This window comes from Astatotilapia calliptera, chromosome 7 (genome assembly GCF_900246225.1).
Source record: "Astatotilapia calliptera chromosome 7, fAstCal1.2, whole genome shotgun sequence".
NCBI classification, from domain to species: Eukaryota; Metazoa; Chordata; class Actinopteri; order Cichliformes; family Cichlidae; genus Astatotilapia; species Astatotilapia calliptera.
In genome coordinates this window covers 15,269,035-15,289,893 of record NC_039308.1, presented here as the reverse complement: position 1 = coordinate 15,289,893, position 20,859 = coordinate 15,269,035, and the positions used below count along the sequence as shown (strand labels likewise).

The 20,859-nt window shown below is 45.6% G+C and overlaps 1 protein-coding gene across 2 annotated transcripts in view; it reads right to left on the bottom strand.

The window, feature by feature from the left end:
- ttll11 (tubulin tyrosine ligase-like family, member 11) overlaps window positions 1–20,859 on the bottom strand; it is a 28,364-nt gene that overhangs the window by 5,776 nt on the left and 1,729 nt on the right. For both annotated transcript variants that reach the window (XR_003272805.1, XM_026173336.1), the window contains exons 2-7: window positions 10,192–10,291; window positions 9,049–9,182; window positions 6,044–6,334; window positions 5,644–5,928; window positions 5,373–5,468; window positions 5,175–5,287 (exon numbers count right to left, since the gene is read on the bottom strand). Coding sequence is in view for 1 of the 2 variants with exons in the window: in XM_026173336.1 (XP_026029121.1) it covers window positions 5,175–5,287; window positions 5,373–5,468; window positions 5,644–5,928; window positions 6,044–6,334; window positions 9,049–9,182; window positions 10,192–10,291 (1,019 nt within the window). In the remaining variant the exon portion in view is untranslated. The remainder of the gene's footprint in view (window positions 1–5,174; window positions 5,288–5,372; window positions 5,469–5,643; window positions 5,929–6,043; window positions 6,335–9,048; window positions 9,183–10,191; window positions 10,292–20,859) is intronic.

The window sequence follows — 20,859 nt, the reverse complement described above, 5'->3', positions numbered from 1 at the left end:
AGAAGTTCATTTATGATGCTTTGAATTAAGCAGACCAACATAAAAGCACTCATACCAGTTTACTTAAAGTGACCAAAAGAAGTCTGTGAACCTTTGATTCAGTCCATCGACCTCCTGTTACACAAAAGCTGGATCAGAAAACAGTGTACTGAAGTGCTTCCATGCAAGCAATGCAGTACCACCTTGTTATCAACATACAGACTAAAAACAGCCTGAATAGCCTGCATGTTGCTTTATAACACCGGTAATTAAGCTGCAATTCAATTTTATTTATACAGCGCCAAACCACAACAACAGTCCCCTCGAAGGTCTGTATATTGGAAGGTAAAGACTCTACAGAGAAAACACCAGCAATCAAACCACCCACAATGAACAAGCAGTTGGTGACAGTGGGAAGGAAAAACTCTTAACAGGAAGAAACCTCTGGCAGAAGCAGGCTCAGGGAGGAGCTGCCATCTCATTAGGGGTGAGGGGGGGAGACAGGAAAAAGACACGCTGTGGAAAAATGGTCCATTAATGGTCAAAACTTTAAAAGAGCAGAATCCTGAACATGAGTTTTTTCCACTGCTAATGCACGTTCAAGGTGCCCAATATTTTATCAGATGAAAACAAAGCTGCCTTTTTTCAGAAAACAAGTGACACCAAGACTAATCCGTCTACTTTAAAATCTCACATCCTTCTGCTTGTCAGACGAAACAATGAATATATGAATATTAGATAAATGGAAAACTGTGATGGATAATAGTACTATTTTTTTAATTCTCTGTTATAAAGATAATCCTTAGGGAGAGAAAAAAGTCAGCTATGCTTCGTTACCATGCTGCAAATTCAAAATCCGTCATGTCATGTTTTCTCCATTTTACTGTCACTCTGTCCCTTCTACCAGCTATCCCACTGTAATATTCCTGAGGGACAGGATGCCTTTTACAGGGAATTAACGTAAACTGCAAGGATTCTGCGTTTCTGTCCTTGGGAGCTTTTTTGGGTGTGTACACACTGTGCTTGATTGACAACTTCCCTCCTCTCACCTGGCAGGTCAGAACAAATTATACCTTCATCATTCCTTTTTGGAACATGAAGTGCTGCGACCTTAAAACACCCCTATAAAAGAAACTTAACTAAAAGCCAGAATAAGTAAAGAACACCTGTGCGAGTTTGCAGCAGGGGCTAAAAGCACAACTGCAATCGTGCACATGTGCATCAAGAAACGCATACAACAAAAGGCAACACTCAAGGGGATAAGAACACCGCCGACTTTTTATGAGGCCGCTTCGTTCTCCATGAATTAGTAAGCAGTGTGAATGGCACTGAGCGAGCGCTGCTGAATGTTTAATAGAATCAATCATCCCTCGAAGCCAGGACGCCACCCACATCTATTTAGACAGGACAGGCTCTGCTAAAAACGGACACGTCTTCAACAGAAGCTGACAAGCAGACAGACAGTGAGGCAAATGTCTACAAACATTCCTGCAGAGGGAGAGAAAAGCTGATGGGTGGTGAAGGAGAAAAGGTGAAGAATGGGAGGTTTTTAAAAAAAGACACACAGAAGGCAAAGCGTATGTACCCAATTTGTTGTCATTAACTGACAATGGGAACCTTTTTTATCTTGATGTGTGTGTGTGTGTGTGTGTGTGTGTGTGTGTGTGTGTGTGTGTGTGTGTGTGTGTCCGAGGTGTTCCCAGTAGGAAAGCTGGAGAAAAAGCCTCAACTTTAAACACAATTCACTTCCCTCAATCTTTCTTTCCTTTTATGCAGATGATGCTTTTCTAATAATGTGCCTCGCCCGCTATTTTAGGTATGGCCACAGATCTCACTTTTTTTTTTTTTTTTGTTCTCGCTGCACTCACCTTTCATAATGGCTCATAAATCACTCTCAGAGACATCATACATAGGATTAATGAGCTGGGGGAGAGAAGTGCATGTCTGAGAGTCACTGATAGCATCACCCAGTTCTTCTTAGAATTCCTCATTTATCTCCTCGCCCTTCTCTCCAAAGTGCCATTTACCCCCCCTCCTCCCTCCACCATATTTGCTTTATCTCTCTTCTATAAGCCTGCCTCAATCATTTAAACAGCAACACAGCTTTTGGGGTATTTTTTTAACTCAGCTGCTGCTCTTTAGCGCGTGTGCCTGGTCAGCTCCCCCCGTCATTTCACTTCATTTTAAACCAGTAAAATTCATACTTGGCTGAATTCAGTCTGAACTCTGTGTTCTGACTGACTGGATCTCATCCATCCCACTGCAGACCAGCTGTCAGCAAACACAATGCACGTATTTTCTTATTGGCAGACCATCTGTGCAGTAAACAGATTACTTAACCTGCCATAACAATGTTTGTGCTCCAGAAAGACTGCTTGTTAATAAATCTCAAATTCTGCAGAATTTTAGAAAAAGAGAAAGAGAGCGAGTTCCCTCTGCTAAAACACCAAATCTGTATGAAGCAGAAAGGATTTCTCTAACAAACCTATAATCCACTAGATCCCTGAGATTTTTAATTTTGAGTAACTGTGACTTCAAAAACTACAAAATACCAGCCAAACCATGATTAATTCCTAGTTCTTAATGTCCATAAGTATATTACTCCTAATGCCGCTTTAGACTTTTTATCCAGCATCATAAATAACAGTTTAACTGGGTTCTGGCAAAAGCACTGGAATAAGTATTATCGGATACTGGAGCACCTGCATAGTCAGTGTACAGTCATAGATCAGATTTGACCCGTTCAATGCATTTTACTTTAGCAGGACTTTCTCCTGTTACACTGACTAACTGTTTAGTTCCACATCTGTCCACTCGAGTAGCTCGAGACACCAACCGTCTGCCACCTACAATCCACATCTTGCGTCAGTTGATCTCAATAGGTCACATGATAGGGTGAGACAAGGTCACAGCAGTTTCAACCGAAACCTCTGCAGATAATGACCCACACCCTTTGTCACAGCTTGGTTCATGATCAATAGTGAGTCAACGTCTGCCTTAAGGGACAACTTCCACTAGGGCTTAAATACGTGGGACTTTCCACCATTTGGTCTTAGAAGCGTCTTGGATGAGAGCTGAAACATCTTCAAGAAATGTAAAGAAGTTCAGTCGCTTTTCTTTCCAAGCTTCTTAGACTACCATGACCTGGATGACTGAGAACCTACACAGACATACTGCCATTTAATGTGTTTGTTTAGTTTGTTTAAATCACAGCAATCGCACTGTGTGGAGCTGAATGATTAAAGAGTTCCGTTTTTGCAGCTGTGTTGTTGGCTGATGATTACATTTTTCGGCGCTGAGCCAATCTAACGGCTAATTTAATAAACATTAGCAATGGCTAGTTGGGACATGCTTACCATTACTCTCTTCAACCACAAGACTTTGTCACCATTTGCACAGCTGACAGAACAATTCCCTGTAATCACAACGTAACTTAAAGATACTCTGAATCTTCTTGCTTCCTTTTAATTATGCACCATGGTTGGATAACTGCTGTTAAAATAATCACGTGCTTAAATAAAATATCAGGATCATTTTATTACGTTTTCTTTGGTGCTGATTTGAGATATCTTTTCTGAGATGTACTTAATAATTTACTTACAACTTTGTTACTGGTACCCAGCTGCATGCACATACTATTATGTGAAGTTCTAAGGGTTCTGAGCCAATATAAAACAAGCAATAATGTGCAAAAGTCTTGACCCACCCCTCTCTTTTCTTTGCTAGGAAAATGGGAAGTATGTGCAGCACTTTACTGAAGTGGAAATACAGCATATAAGGCAAAAACAGCACAATTCTAACAATATTAATCAATATTTGGTATGACCACCTTTACTCTTGAGCACAGGCACATACGCGTCTCTTAGGCAAATTTTCTTCTCTTTTCTTTTAGTCTTCAGGAATATCCCACACTGCTACAATAGTGCTCCATTTCATTATTTTTGTATCCAGGTATGCTTTTACTGCACTCACAGTATATTTGGGATCATTGCTGCACTAAGGGATGAAGTGGATTCATAACTCCATTAGATCTGTTGCCACTGATTTTCAGTCCAGTTCTCATCTAATTTGGCGTAACCTCAGCCAAGGACATGACTTTCAGATACTGCTCATCTTCTGCAGATAGTCTTTTATTCCCCCAACTTCTTTTGCCCTTCACTTTTCCAGTTTCCTCAAATTCTTTAAGGACACACTGAACACCATGCTGAGATATGCCGCATTATTAGCTGATAGCTCTTTGGAAATCACCTTGTTGGTGCTTTTTATACTTAAATGTTTCATAAATTAGTGTTCAGTGACCTAACAAAAAAAAGAGAGTAAAAAAAGCATTCCTTCGGAGCTGGTCAGGTACAAAGACTCGACTGAAAATGAGTGATGAAGCAGCCAAAGTCCAAAGAAAAACTTTGCAAGATCTTCAAAAAGCCTGGAGAACTATTGCTCAAGAGTACTCTAAAAATAACAAAAATAGAGCAATGCATGGGAATCTAAGATTAAATTTAAAATGGGCAAATCACATTAACATGTTAGTGGTCATGACTTTAGTAGTTATGTGGGCAATGTGCCTAACCAGATCTTTTTAACGTGCACAACAAAGCAGAATTTCCGATAAAGAAAATAATCTGAGGAGGAGAGTAAAGAAAAAAAGGTGATGGAAGGATGGGCAAAGTGAGAAAAAACGGAAGAAATTGAGATGGTGGCCGAACAGAAGCTGTAAATCCTATTGTCATAAAAGAAAAACAGACTGAGGGTGAGAAAACAAAAAAAAAATAAAAACCTAATGTAGGAGGAGATTTATTGTCAGGCACCACACAGGGCCAGTCAGCCAGAGAGAGATTGAGCCACCAGACTCGTACAGTAATGTGTGAATTTCCACCACGGCTCAGCTGAATTTAATTTTTCCATTTAACAAGCTTAGGGAGAGCTGTTGAGCAGTGCAGAGCAGGACTCCGAGGAGGGATGGGAAGAGTGAGATATCATGTCCTTAAAAAGTGAACATGCAGACAAGAATGCAAGGACTTCAGGCTTTGCATGCGTCTGTATGTGTGTGTGTGTGTGTGTGTGTGTGTGTGTGTGTGTGTGTGTGTGTGTGTGTGTGTGTCCGTGTGTGTGTGTGTCCGAGGTGTTCCCAGTAGGAAAGCTGGAGAAAAAGCCTCAACTTTAAACACAATTAACTTCAGGCAAGTCTATATATTTACACTGTGGGTTTCTTGTGGCCTGGATCCATTAGACGCAGAGTGTCCCTGATCACGCCCACTTTGACCTCTTCATCCACCGGACTGGGAACATATTCAAAAACTCCGGGTGCCACCTAAAAAATGCAAGTACTGCTTACAGCAAAAAGAAATAAGAGGCTTTAAAATATGATGATGTTGCTGCTGACATTTCACTCTTACCTCCTGCTCATGCTCGATTCTCATACTAGGGTTGGAGTTGACTTCTAACAGTACGGGCTTTAGGTTCTTCATGAGCAAGATGTCAAAGCCTAATATCTGAAACACACCCAACATGTCAGCAACATACTTTCTATACCGTATATATCTAAAATTCTCAAATATATACAAATAATGAGGATTGATGAAAAGGTCATTAAGGCTTAAGAAAATATCTACGTGTGATCAATATAAAGTGGATCTTATCTGATTATTTTATTTATTGTATAATTACTTGGAAGCACGTGGGTCCTGGTTTGCCGGGTGGTATGTCAGCCTGGTAGTAGACTCTAAGTTCAGGCACCACGGCGATGACAGTCTTGATGACAAGGGCGATGATGTCCGACCACACCCTCTTGATGTCGACACCTTTAGCTGCTAATCTGTACAGCACGCTGGAGAGAGTGCGCTTGCTGCCGGTGCTCTGGCTGTCTGAGTGCACGAAGTTGCCGCTGTGGACGTTGAGCGAGTAGTTTGTCAGGTGCATGAAGACGTGGCTAAGATTCTTCTGACTTGGCTCCTTCACAGAAACACACAAAAAGACGAAACAAAGAAAAACAAAAAGAAAAGAACAAAATTTGTTACCTTTAAGGTCACGGCTTCACAGCACAGTTTGCTGACACCATCGTGGCTACCTGATACAGCTCGGTGCAAAAACGTGTCAGTCCCTCTTTGGCAATGTAGATCTCCAACGGCTCCAAGGACTTTATAAGAACGTAGAGCCGGATATCGAACTTAAGTTTGTCAATAAGTAACGGCTTTTGGATGTACTCCTGGACTACGCCCTGTTTGGCCTGCGAACCCGTCATGAGCTTGAGGTCACTAGGGTCACGGATGAGGTAGATACCGTCCCCCTGAGAGCCCCCATCTGGTTTGACAATGAAAGTGGGATTCACTGTAGCATCCTTCTCTTTCACCATGTGAATCTGCAGCAGAGGGAAAAGGTACACCAGTGAGTGTGAGTCAAGGAAGTTTAAACATGTTTCTATTGTTGATGCTGTATCAAAACAGCCTGTTGAAAGACCACACGAACTGGGAACGTAACAACTTGTTATGAAACACATAGAACCTGTAGAAAATGGTTATTGTTCACCGTCTCAGCAGCAGTAGCAACAGATAGGTGGAGAAAAGTTGTAAATTATTCAGGTGTTTCTTTTTGTGAAATATACACTGCTCACAAATTTTAGAAAAAATATTTGTCTTTTCTATACTGATATGGACTGGTTAATGAGTCGGGAATGAAAGGATTGCACATTGTTTCTTCATCCTCTAAGAACTGCCTACATAATCTCACCACACTGCCGTGCACCAGCAGGAACCCGGGATCCAGTGCACCAACCTTACAATGGGCCAAAAGATTTCATTCCTGTCCCTGGTAGAGGTCTGTGAGTTCCACCATGGATATGCCTCCCCAGACCATCACTGTCCCACCACCAAACATGCTGTTACAGGCAGCATCACGTTCTCTATCGCTTCAACAGACCCTTTCGCGTCTGTCAGATGGGCTCAGGGGGAACCTACACTCATCTGTGAAAAGTACAGGGCACCAGTGTTGGACCTGCCAATTCTGGTACTCTATGCAAATACCAATCGGGCTCCATGATGTTGGGCTATGGCACTATAGGACATCGGGCCCTCAGGCCACCTTCATGAAGTCTGTTTCTGATTGACTGTTCAAAGACATTCACACCAATGGTCTGCTGGAGGTCATTTCATTTGTTCTTCCTGGCATAAAGGAGCAGATACCCGTCCTGCTCATGGGTTAAGGACCTTCTACGACCATGTCCAGCTTCCTGGAAACCCTTGAGGCAATGGTACGTATTGCTAGGATGTGCCATCCTCTGTGGGGTTCATGTTACCAGTAGTGATACTGGCCCTGGCCAAATGCAAAATTCATGGAAAAAACATAAAACACAGTCAGAAAAGATGAAGAGGGGGAAAATATCAGTGGCCTCCACTGTCTCATTGTTGCCCCTCTAGTGCATCTGTTGTTAATTTCATTAGCACCAAAGCAGCTCAAACTGATTAATAACCCCCCTCTGCTACTTAAATGACCAGATCAATACTCCACAAGTTTAACTGACCTGATGCTATACTCTGATTAAACAGTGTTCCCTTAATTTTCTATAAGCAGTGCAGTTAAATAAATTCATTATCTTAACTTGCAGCTGCACAGGAAGTAGCAATCAAAGATTTGGTTAATCTGAGGTTTACAAACAACTCACATTTCACTCGCTGGGCCCACGTCCTCATTTTAGGTTTGACACCGTTTTAGTAGATAAAGGTGGATGGCTTAAACATGAATTGAGCTGTGGTTTGGGGAAGGCCTCGAAGGGGACTGCCGCCGCCAGTCCCCTTCGAGATCCCCGTGTACCAAATAGAAGTGAAGAAGTGGAAGAAGTGAAAAGGGGAGGGAAGGTGGGGCATGTAAACAAGAACGAACACCTTGTAGAACTGGGGGATCATATATAGATAAAAACCAGAAGGAACGTGTTTGGAGGCGTGGTCCCACTCGTGAAATTCAGATACTTTATCTCCATTTACCTGCATTACCGATCCTTTCACCTCTACCTAAAAGATGAATATTCAGTCTTTCAGTGAATTATTATTTGTCTTCACTATACATTTGTCTTCAGCCTGATTTGTTTTATAATACTGAGTCATGGCCTAAAGGTTTTACAATAAGATAAAAAGCAATATTCTGGTGCCCTCTGCTGGACATAACATACAGTTGCAATCAAATCTCAATTAGAAGAACTGACCACGTATTCATCTGAATACATCATCAATCTATTTTAATATTTTGGAAGAAAATACAACTTTTTTGTAATTAGATATTCCTGTAAATCTTAATATTGCATAAACAGTACATGCAGATAATAAAACACACATTTTTATTTACAAAACCAATAAAAATATGAGTAGACTACATAAGATCAGCATCTGTGTTCATCATTTGGACTAACTTGGAGAACTTGAAAGAAACACTGAGTCATCCATGAGTGAACCAATCATCTATATTTGTATTTTAAAGCCATTCCCAAAAGGTAAATAAGACTCATTTCAATAAATTTATTGAGGTCATTGCTGCTGTGTTTGGACTCACTTTGTAGGACACCTGGTGCACTAAAATTAATACAGCTACTGCTACACTTATCACTGGTATGCTTCTACAAGGCCTGCTGTGGTCTGCCTTTGCAGCTGACTCAACCTACCCATTTAACAATTTGACTTGCTCTCATTTTGACCAACATCTAGTTTTGGTTTATGGTAATAACAGCTCATCTGTCTCTTTTAGCTTTATTATTAACACAAGCAAACTAAATTGCCCCCTTGCTTCTTATTTCAAACAAGACACTATTATTGCTGCTTCCCCACATGAGAAGAGGTTTCTGGACTCAATTTACCAGATTAAAGTATAAACATTATATCTTGGAAGAACTCCAATTTCCATTTCTCACCTTTTGTCATCATATTCACATGACTTTAGCTCACTGAAATAAGCTAGCCACACATAGCTTCCATGTTTCCCCATCAATAGTTACACAGAAAAACAGTTAAAGACGCTTAACAAGGGTTTTCATATCCAGTGTCATCATTTTTATTTGTGTCAATTTTCTTTAATTTATTTTGAACGTACCTGTGTGGTAAACTGTTGGTACTCCTCAGGCAGGATCCAGGAACGGGGATAGAAGTCGTATTCTTCTGGGAACAACTCCTGCATAGTCCGAACTGCTCTGCTGAGGTTGATCTTTCGCAGCATTTCAATCATTCCTGCACGGACAGTTTTACATAAGAAACTGAATACACGATTGGCACGATTTACACTCACTGGTCACTTTGTTAGGTGCACCTCCTCAACTGCTCATTAACACCAATATCTAACTAGCCAATCGCATGGGAGCAAATCAGTGCATTCAGTCATATAGACAGCCAGGTAAAGAAAGGTGATTTTAATCATTTTCCAACACAGTTTTGAGCTGATCGGAAGGCAATGAACTCAAATCACTAGTTACAACCAAGGTATGCAGAAGAACATCCCTGTACGCACTAAATGCAGCAGAAGACCACAACATGTGGCATTTGTGTAAGCTAAGAACACGAAACTGAAGCTAAAATTGCGTTCAACAAAATTGGACAACAGTAGGTTGAAAAAACGTCGCCTGGTCTGATGAGTCAAAGACATCCACCCCAGTGACCTGCTGGAGGTCAGAATTTGGTGTAAACACCATGAAAACACGTATCAATCCTGGTTCATATCAAGTTCAAGCTGTTGCTGGTGGTGTAATGGTGTGGGGAATATTTTCTTAGCACTCTTTGGGCACCACAGCCTACCTGAGTATTCTCGCTGACCATGTCCAGCCTGTTATTACCACCATTTACCCACCTTCTGGTGCCTGCTTCCAGCAGGATAAAGCTTCATGTCATAAACCTCAAATATCCTCAAACTGGTTTCTTGAACGAGAAAATGAGTTCAGTGTACTCAAACAGCAATGTGGACCAATCTCTCTGAGGAGTATTTCCAGCACGTTGTTGACAGTGAGTGTAAACTGTTCAGTAAATGTAGCCAGTTTCACAATAAGCAGAATGATTGCAGAGAAGGACTATTAACCATTTTAACAACCCTTGTTGGCTCAGAATAAAGTGCCTGGGGTAATGTAGGACAACCTTATAACCTGGTTATGATAACAGAATCCTGAATCCATACTGCAATAAATAATATGCGATTTGCTGCAGGTGGTAGCAAGATAAGAAGAGGTGAGAGGAAGAATCTGTGAAATACCTGGGAACTTGTTGACCTGCCCTGAGACGATATTTTCATTGTCATGAAAGGAAACGCCGTGCCAGTAGATATCACAGGCTGTTCGCCTTCCTAAAGGAAACTGAGGGGGGGGAAAGCAAGAAAGAACAGTGAAAGGGAGACATAGCAGAGGGCTGAAAACATACAGAATGATGAGAACAGTTCATTAAGGAACTCGTGTTTGCAAACAAGAACAAAGGCTAATCTACTCAGGACATTAGGAAGGTGTTTTGTCCTCGCAGTGAACCGAGAAAACGGGGCTAATCTTGCCCAAAGATGGCAGGTAAGTGCGTGTTATGTTGTGAAGAGCTGGGAAAGAGGAGGAGAAGTGATACTATAAAGAGGATTTACACAGCGAGGAAATCCTGCTGGCACAGGGTAAAGGACAGTTTAGTCCTTTACACCTCATCTGCTCACTCTCACGCACACACTCCAAACCACACAGAAGCCACCCAGCAGAGGTGTGGGGAATCCATCCAGATATTAATAATAGTAGATAGTAGCAGTATTAGTACACACCAGTGCTGGTATTGGTATTGGATTGACGCTAACATGATAGATTGATACTTTGTTTGTATCCTCAGTATGTAGCCCACTGAATTGTGTTACATAAATAGTTTTTTTGGAAATGAAAAAATACACCTCAAACATGCACTATGAAAAATGTCTAAAACCTTTTGTATTGACTTGACAAAAGCCAACTTTATAAGTTAAAAGTATCGGTATTGACAGTGGTATCAGCAATACTGGCCATGTATTTATTTTTATATAAAATCTGCAGTATCGCACAGCACTACCTAAAAAAGCTACATAAAAGCAATATAAACAAACAATCAGTCTGAGAATGAATTATGTGCACAATCTTTAGTTTTTCAGCCCTTAAACTCTCAGCTTTTTATACTTGTGATACAACTTTAGTTAATAGGAGAGTTATTCTCTCACCACTATTAAATGTGAATTAAAAAAATAAAGCTGTACAAAAACTGTAGATAAACTTAAAATCTTAGAATTATCCAAAAGTCATCTGCCATATTATCCATGTAGACAACAGCACGACTCAACACTGAATTTGCTCTCCACTGTCTGCGTCCTACATTCAGGAACGCTCAAATAAATAGTTTATTGTAAAGATTCCTCACAGCTGTTAAATCAAACACACATTTTAGAGCTGGCAAGTTCAAAGTATTGTAACGATGGTTAAGTGTTATTGTACATGTTGGTTATCTTTGCACACTGTTGTTGTTCCTTTAAGATTCATGTTTGGTTGTGCTGCAGGAAGTAGGGAGGGTGGTGTGGAGGAAGGGGTGGGGGGACCTGGGTTCTGTGTTGTGTGGGTGCCAGGCTGAAGAGAGGTGTAGCACGAGGGCGCTCTCCCCTGAGTTAGCAACCCGCTTGCTTATGTGCCGAATAAACGGACAAACTGAGACCCAACCGTCTGGTTCTTGTGAACGTTACATTGGTGTCAGAAGTGAAGAAAGAAAAAAGAACCCCAGAACGCCCGACACCCTGTTGCTGGCGACGCTTGCCGTTACGAGACGAGGATGTTGCCGGGCAGGATTAAGAAGGAGACGGAGGAGAGGGAGGTTCGTCCGCGCTCGCCCGCCCATGGAGTGAGGGAAACGGCGCTGCGGCTGTCTGCCGAGGCTGGATTTTCTCCAGGTTTGACTAGGCTCGGGAACTGTTCGCACAGCGGCCGCGATTCCGGCGGGAAGGAGTCGACCTCGCTTGGCGCGCCGTCACGTGATGTAAACAAACATGGCGGCGCCCAGCAAGCTGCAGCGCATATAAAAACGCCTAAGTTCAGCGGCAAGACGCCATGGGAAGTGTTTATCGCACAGTTCGAGCTGTTAGCTGTTGCAGCTGGCTGGTCTGAGGAACATAAAGCTCTCCAGTTGGCTTTGTGCCTGTGTGAGGATGCAGCTGCATGCCTGCTGCTGCTAACCGAGGAGCAGAGGGGAGATTATAATGCTCTGGTCGGAGCACTTCAGAGGCGCTTCGGGCAGTATAACCAACCAGTGCTGCTGAGGTCGGAGTTCCACAACAGACGCAGATTGCCAGGTGAGCCCCTCCGCATTTTGGCCCATGAAGTCGAGTGCCTTTGCCGGAGGGCGTATGACAGCATGCCACCATCAGTGCAGGCGGAGTTAGCTCGGGACCAGTTCCTGCAGGCCCTGAGCCCTAAAGAGCTCCGTATGCAAACTCAGCTTGCTCGGCCGGCCACACTCAGTGCAGCCCTCGAGCTAGCGTTGGAGAGGGAGATGCTTGCGGGATCCTCTGGGGGCGCTGATGACGCACACGTGGTGAGGGCTGTGTCAGCACCTGTGGAACAGACGGAGACGCCAGCGGGCCTGTGCAGTTTGGTGCAGGCGGCTTCGCTGCAGTCGCCTTCCCCTCGGGCTGGCCCACACCGCCGACCGCAGAGCTGCTGGGGATGTGGACAAGTCGGACACCTCATCAGGCAGTGCCCCAAGCTTGCAGCGGTTCAGGGAAACGCCCATGGGCCCGTGTAGGCGGGAGTACACGGGCCTGGGAGAACGACATCCCCACTCCACCGCCACCCCCACCTGGTGCGGCCATTGCTGTGGGCTGGACCCAGGTTGGCGGCTTTTGCCATGTTCCAGTGACGATTGCGGGGGTGTCCTGTACGGCCCTGCTGGACACGGGGTCCAATGCAACGCTGGTCCGACCCGATGTTGTCCCACCCGGAGCTGCTGTGCAACCGACTAATGTGCAACTTAAGACTGTGACCGGTGATCTGGCCCCAATGAGAGGGAGGGGAGTGTTCCAGTTCAAGGTGGGGGACCTCGGTGTGTCTTATGCTGCCTGGGTGGCTGACGTGCAGGACGCCTGCATCCTTGGGCTGGATTTTTTACGAGCCATTGGTGGTGTACTGGACTTAGGCAAAGGCTTCCTCGCACTCCCTGATGGGAAGAAGGTGCCGCTTATTCCCCCCCCGGTCTGCACAGCATCTGCCGCGGCGTCCACCTCCACCGCAGAGACCCCTGCAGACCCGCCAGCAGAACAGCGAGCGGAGGAGGAGGAGAGGCTCTCAGCAGTGAGGAGTATCTGGTCAAAGAACTGTGAGGGGCTGACTCCACAGCAGCAAGAGAGTCTATGGCAGGTACTAAAAGAGTTTAGTGACATTTTTGCCCTGAAAGAAAGTGATGTTGGCTTGACACACTTGGTAGAGCACGTCATTGAGACCGGGGATGCCCAGCCTATTAAAGTGCGCCCCCGCCGCCTGCCCCTGGCTCATCAGGAGGCTGCAGACAGAGAGTTGTGTGAAATGATGAAGGCGGGCATCATAGAGCCATCTGATAGCCCGTGGGCCTCCGCGGTGGTGATGGTGCCTAAGAAAAAAAGTCCTAGGATGCGTTTCTGTGTGGACTACAGACCACTCAACAAAGTGACGAAGAAGGACTCTTACCCCCTTCCCAGGATTGATGAGTCTCTCGACTTAGTAGCCGGGTCCTCCTGGTTCTCCACCCTGGACCTGCGGAGTGGCTACTGGCAGGTGCCACTGTCCCCGGAATCCAGACCGAAGACAGCCTTCTGCACTAACAGGGGACTATGGCAGTTCAAAGTCCTGAGCTTTGGTCTTTGCAACGCTCCTGCGACCTTCGAGAGGCTTATGGACAGTGTGCTGGCTGGCGTCCCACGGCAACGGTGTCTGGTTTACCTGGATGATCTTCTAGTGCACGGGAGCTCCTTTGATGCTGCCCTGGATGCCCTGAGACAAGTGTTGGAGAGGGTGGCGGCTGCAGGCCTGAAGCTGCATCCCGACAAGTGCCACTTCATGAGGAGGGAGGTGGAGTTTCTGGGCCACAAGCTGGGTCGTGAGGGCATCAGCACTTTGGAGGAAAAAATTCACACCATTACCGAGTGGCCCACACCAGCAGACCAGAAACAGCTCAAAAGCTTCCTAGGACTGGCGTCTTATTACAGGAGGTTTGTGAGGGGCTTTTCCTCCATAGCCGCACCACTCTTCCACCTGCTGCAGAAGGACCGTGACTTCATCTGGACCCAGGACTGTCAGCAGGCGTTCAACACCCTCCGCAAATCGCTGACAGAGTCCCCAGTCCTCGCCCCCCCTGACCCCACCCTGCCTTTTGTCCTGGACACTGACGCAAGTAATGTGGGGCTGGGAGCTGTGTTGTCGCAGGTTGGGCCGGAAGGTGAGAAGGTGGTGGCGTACTTCAGTCGGGTCCTGAACAGGAGTGAGCGGCGCTACTGTGTCACACGACGAGAGCTGCTGGCTGTGGTGGCAGGGGTGAGACACTTTAAGTACTACCTGTGCGGCACAGCATTTGTTATCAGAACTGATCATGCTGCCCTTCAGTGGCTGATGTCCTTCAGGGAGCCAGAGGGACAGGTGGCTCGCTGGCTGGAGGAGCTCCAAGCCTTCAATTTCACTGTGGAGCACAGAGCAGGGACGCACCATTCTAACGCAGACGCCCTCTCTCGCCGCCCATGTGCTGCAGCTGGCTGCCGTTACTGTGAGAAGCGAGAGGAAATAGAGCGGGAACTCACGACAATAGACGGAGCAGCACAGCTCGCCTGCAGGGCTCTTCTGGTGGTGGATGCAGCGGAGTGGAGGGCACGGCAGGAACAAGACACAGACCTGCTGCCGGTCCTGCAGTGGCTGGAGAAGGGGGAGCAACCCCTTTGGGATGAGGTCACTGGGTTTTCCATCTGTACCAGGGGGCTATGGGCCAAGTTTGCAGCTCTCAGGCTGAAGGAGGGGGTGTTGGAGCGTGCCTGGAAGGATCCTGCCACGGGGGAGGAGAGGTGGCAGGTTGTGGTGCCAAGGTCGCTGAGGTCAGCGGTGCTGGAAGCCTGCCATGGGAGCACTGGCTCCGGCCACTTTGGGGTCTCTAAGACTCTCCGCCGCCTCCGCCAGGGCTATTACTGGGGTCAACAGCGGAGGGATGTGGAGGACTTTTGCCGCAGCTGTGATGCATGTTCCTCACACAAAGGGCCACAGGACCAGTCCCGGGCTCAGCTTCAGCAGCAACCAGCAGGGGCTCCAATGGAGCGAGTAGCTGTGGACGTCATGGGCCCATTTCCTCGCACAGACAGAGGAAACCGCTATGTTCTTGTGGCCATGGACTATTTTACCAAGTGGCCGGAAGCATACGCCATCCCAGATCAGGAGGCTGAGACTGTCGCTGATGTATTAGTGGAGGGGATGTTCAGCCGCTTTGGAACAGCAGAGACCCTCCACAGTGACCAGGGGCGTAACTTTGAGTCCAAGGTATTTGCTGCCATGTGTGAACGCCTTGGGATTAAGAAGACCCGCACCACCCCACTTCACCCCCAAAGCGATGGACTGGTGGAAAGGTTTAACAGGACGCTGGCCCAGCAGCTAGCCATCCTTACCTCAGAACACCAACGGGACTGGGACTACCATCTTCCCCTTATCCTCATGGCCTACAGGTCGGCAGTGCAAGACTCCACCCAATGTACGCCTGCCCTGCTCATGTTAGGGAGAGAGCTGAGAACTCCTGCAGAGTTGGCTTTTGGGAAGCCCCCGGACGCGCCAGAAGCACCACCAGGCCGGGACTACGCAAGGAAGCTGCAGGACCGGCTGGATTCTGCACATTCCTACGCCCGGGAGCAGCTGGCGAAGGCAGGCCTGCGCCAAAAGAGGAATTATGACATCACCACTAAGGGGAGGCACTTCCGTGCTGGGGAGCTGGTGTGGGTCTACAGCCCAAAGAGAAAGAAGGGACGGTGTCCTAAACTGGATAGCAGCTGGGTGGGGCCTTGCAGCGTCCTAGAGCGAGTGGGGGAGGTTGTTTACAGGGTGCAGTTGCCTCCTAGGGGGAGGATAGTAGCGCTGCACAGAGACCGGATGGCCCCCTACAGAGGGCAGTCCCTCCCCTCCTTTCCAGAGGGACGTGGACAGAGCGTCCATGACCCTGCTCAGAGGGGCCCCCGACCGGGGCTGCGTTCCCCTCCCTCGGACTCTTCACCCCAAAGCCCCGACGCTCCGCGCCCACCTCAGGGGCTCAGGAGGTCAAGGAGGGAACGTAGGCTACCACCCCGCCTCAGAGACTGTGTCGTTCCCTCGGGGACGAGGAACTTATTGCTGGGGGGGCAGTGTAACGATGGTTAAGTGTTATTGTACATGTTGGTTATCTTTGCACACTGTTGTTGTTCCTTTAAGATTCATGTTTGGTTGTGCTGCAGGAAGTAGGGAGGGTGGTGTGGAGGAAGGGGTGGGGGGACCTGGGTTCTGTGTTGTGTGGGTGCCAGGCTGAAGAGAGGTGTAGCACGAGGGCGCTCTCCCCTGAGTTAGCAACCCGCTTGCTTATGTGCCGAATAAACGGACAAACTGAGACCCAACCGTCTGGTTCTTGTGAACGTTACAGTATCAACATGGAGCTGGGAAGAACTCAGTCACAGAGGCTGTGACTTTATTACATCATATAGGCTTTAACAGATTACACTGGTAAGTAGCAGCACACCATCGCGAGCCTAAATTCAACTTTGACTCGACCAACTCTGCTGCCTCGCTGCAAGATAAACATCTAATTAATGACTTAGTGAGAAACAGAGTGACCGGTTCTAAACCCTGCCACACAGATGCCAGGGGAGTGAGGTCAAATTATTTAGAGCAGGGATCACACCATAAAAATAGCCCTGTTGTGTTTGCATGGACTGGTTAGCATGTGACGTATGGGAAAAGTTAGCTTTCAGAGCCACTTTTTAATGGGGGAAAAATAAACTTGGCTTATAGGTTGCTGCAACATAGATATTTCAAGTTGCACCCAATCTGTTATGCCTCGAGTAAACAGCATTTATAGTTTCAAACAGAAGCTCCAAGGAAGCCTTTAGGTGTGAAGTATTTTGAAATCCATACGCATCGATTCAGAACGTCAGCTTAGTCTGCGGCATGCTCATGAAAATCCCACGCATATGTTGACATACACTGTCATTAGTCTAATATTCCAAGCTGACCCTCACGCTGCCATCCTCTCTCCCACAAAGAGGACTAAAAGTTGATTGGATTAGAGGAGCTTTAAGGCTAATGATTTCCCACTGTTTAAGAGAATGCCATATGCTGAAAATCAGCTGACAGTGATGTAGAGACGTGGCAATCTGGATGCACCTTAAAAGCCTCATCAGTCTCTAAAATGTTGACAAACTTCATGAAATTTATTTCAACGTGTTGCTGAAACAAATTTCATAAAGTTACGTGTCTTACAACTCACTGAAAGGGTGTTTATTCAATAATGGCAAAACCAGCCTGCCTGCTTCAGTTTCAGCCCCTTCAGAGTGGTTGACAGCTACTTTCAAAATGACACAAGATCTAAAGCACCACCGGCTTACGGGCTACGGTGCGGACCAGGTGTGGTAATGTATAGGCCTTCTGTCTGTCATTTTCTGCAGGAGCTGTAAGCGTCGCCGCTCGGTTGCCGTGGCTAAGGGGAGCGTTTATTTCGCCTGTCTCATCAAATTGTCTTTTTTCACCTCTCATGCATAATGAAAGATGGGTAATAATGCCTGATAGCAGGTATTAATTGCATCACATTCAAAATTAACAGATGGTGTTTACAGCTCAGATTAAGAAGAATGGGATCAAGTAGGCTGCGCATAAATGTTTGAAAGCTGTCGATTAGAACACATCAACAGCCATCCCCTGTAATTTCATACATCGGACCCATGTGGACTGAAATTCTCAGGCTCCTGGCAAAATTGATGGCAATCCTGTCTTGTAGCATCTTGATTAGGGATGGGTACCGGTGTCCGGTGCCATGATGGCACCGGTTCTGACATAAACGGTAGTAACCAGACCGAAAAGCAGCGCACATTTCGGTGCTTTATTTCGGTGCTTTTTTTTCCCTGAGCTGTGATACACTTCTAGCCAATCGTTTTACGTTTCCGAGAATAGTAGGCGGGGCCAGGTACGTACGTTCTGTTAGCGCAGAGCTACAGATTAAAAATGCCCAAGGCGAAGCGGTTAAAAGTCTGGCTGTACTTCACAGCAAAATATGCAAACTCAGCAGCCTGCAACAAGTGCTTTAAGCTGATACTGTGATACTGTCAAAGGAGGTAACACCAAGAATCCGATGAAACACCTGGCGACGCATAGCGTTTTTTTAAAAGCCGAGAAATGCGCCGTATTTGATGGCAGCAGCAGCCGTTCTTCTCTGCGTGAGTAGCTTAATGTTGTTCTTGTGTGATTTACGTTGAGTAGGCTAACCACGTTATTACATTAATGCATGTAAGGTGAACTAGGAAACATCATCATAGCTACATGCGGCTGTCTTCTTGTTTGATGGCAGATGCTCCCTTCACCCTGGCCAAAAAGGCTAAAATGACCAAAGAAAAAGTGGAAAACAGTTAAACATGAGAGGTTTTTGGACAAAGTTTGTGTTTTTTCCATTGATTAAGCACTGCTTCCAGCCAAGAGTGATACCATATATGCCCCATAGCTGCAGAAAAGGCTAACATTGTTATCTTTTTACAGAAAAACAGCTGAACATGAGAGGTTTTTGGACCAATTTTGTGTTCTCCATTCTTTAAGCACCGGTTCGAGCACCGTTTAAGCACCGGCACCGTTTCAAAAGTACCGATTTGGCACCGGTATCGGATAAAACCTAAACGATACCCATCCCTAATCTTGATAGTTAAAGGATAAAAAGTGATTATACTTTGCAGCTACCAGTTAGCCAATTTACTGATTTTGGTCCACGAAACAACTGAAAAAAGTGGCTGTCAGGCAACAAGCTGTGATAAAAGCATTAAACCTTTCATTCAAGTTAGGCTCTTCGGGCAGAACTGCACCACTTGATGCTCAAGTTTTTTCACTTTCCAAGATCTCTACAGTGGCAAAATGAGGACCAGTCAACTTGAATTTCTTTTTGGTGAATTGGACAAAGTCACAGGGAACCAGATGTAACAACAGGGTGGGTGGAGTTGGTAAACGCCTGCTCTATTAAATGTGGTGCATCTGTCTGCCTCTGAATTTTATCACAGTATAGAAAGTAAGTAGAAAACCGCCAATAATGTTTATAGAGATATAAGAAGGAAAAAAATAAGAAGTATATTCTTCCTCCCCTCTAGCCACTCACAGATGGCTGCCCCTCCCTGATCCTAGTCCAGAGATTTCTTCCTGTAAAAAGGGAGGAGACTGAATCAGATTCTGATATATTTTGGCAGTTTAAAACTGGTTCTTAATTCACTTCAGTTTTATTTCTGTAGTGCTAAATCACAAAAACAGTCACTTTAAGGTGCTTTTTCATTGGAAGGTGAGGACCCTATGATAATAAAGAGAAAATCCCAACAAACAAACCCCCTATCAGCAAGCACTTGGAAGAAAAACTCCCTTTTAACAGGAAGAAATCTCTGACAGAACCAAGCTCAGGGAGGGACAGCCATCTTCCGCAACCAGTTGGGTTGAGGTGAGGGAGGCAGGACAAAAGAAATCCACTGAAAGACAGCATTATATTAATAATAACTAATGATTAAATGCAGACTGGTGTGTAAGCACAGCATTGAAAAGGTGAGTGAACAAGAAACACTCAGTGCATCATGGGAAACCCCCAGCAGCCTAGCATAACTAAGGAAAGGTTCAGGGTCACCTGATCCAGCACCAACTACAAGCTTTTTCAAAAAGGAAAGTTTCAAGCCTAATTTTAAAAGAAGAGAGGGTGTCTCTCTCCCAAATCCAAACTGGGAGCTGGTTCCAGTGAAGAGGGGCCTGAAAGCTGAAGGCTCTGCCTCCCCTTCTACTTTTAAATACTCTACAATGACGAGTAAGCCTGCAGTCTTAGAGCAAAGAACTCTATAGGGATGATGCATTGCAATAAGGTCCTTAAGGTCCCTGGATTTAACAGGGAGCCAACGAAGGGAAGCCAATAGGGGAGAAATATGCTCTCTGTTTCTAGTCCCTGTCAGCACTCTTGCTGCAGCATTTTGGATCAACTGAAGGCTTTTCAGTAAGTTTTTAGGGGAGTCTGATAATAATGTGGTTAGCACCGTTGCCTCACAGCAAGACGCTCCTGAGTTCAACTCCACCACCTGGCTGGGGCCTTTTTGTGTGGAGTCTGCATGTTCTCCCCGTATTTGCATGGGTTCTCTCCGGGTACTCCTGCTTCCTCCCACAATCCAAAGTCATGCAGTTATTGGGGTTGGGTTAACTGATGATTGTAAATTGCTCATAGGTGTGAATATGAGACTGAATGGTTGTCTGTCTCTTTGTGTTAGCCCTGCAACAGACTGGTGACCTGCCCAGGGTGTACCCTGCCTCTCCCATTATGACAGCTGGGATAAGCTCCACCCCCCCACGACCCTGAATTAAATTACAGTAGTCCAGCCTAGAAGTAAAAAAAAATAAAAAATGCATGAACTAGTTTTTCAGCATCACTCTAGGCAGGATGTTTCTAATTTTAGAGATATTGCGCAAATACAAGAAAGCATTCCTACATATTTGTCTAATATGCACATTGAAATACATATCCTGGTCTAAAGCAACTCTCCGCTACCCACCTCATCAGATCTCTGAGTTTATCTTGTGCTTTTGTAACATGTTTATGTTACCGATTATAACCATAAATAGAAGTATAAATACAAGCCAAATTACTGAATACCATCTTCGTAGTTCCTGGTACAGTAAGTGCCTCCAGGAGTACATTTTGCCAT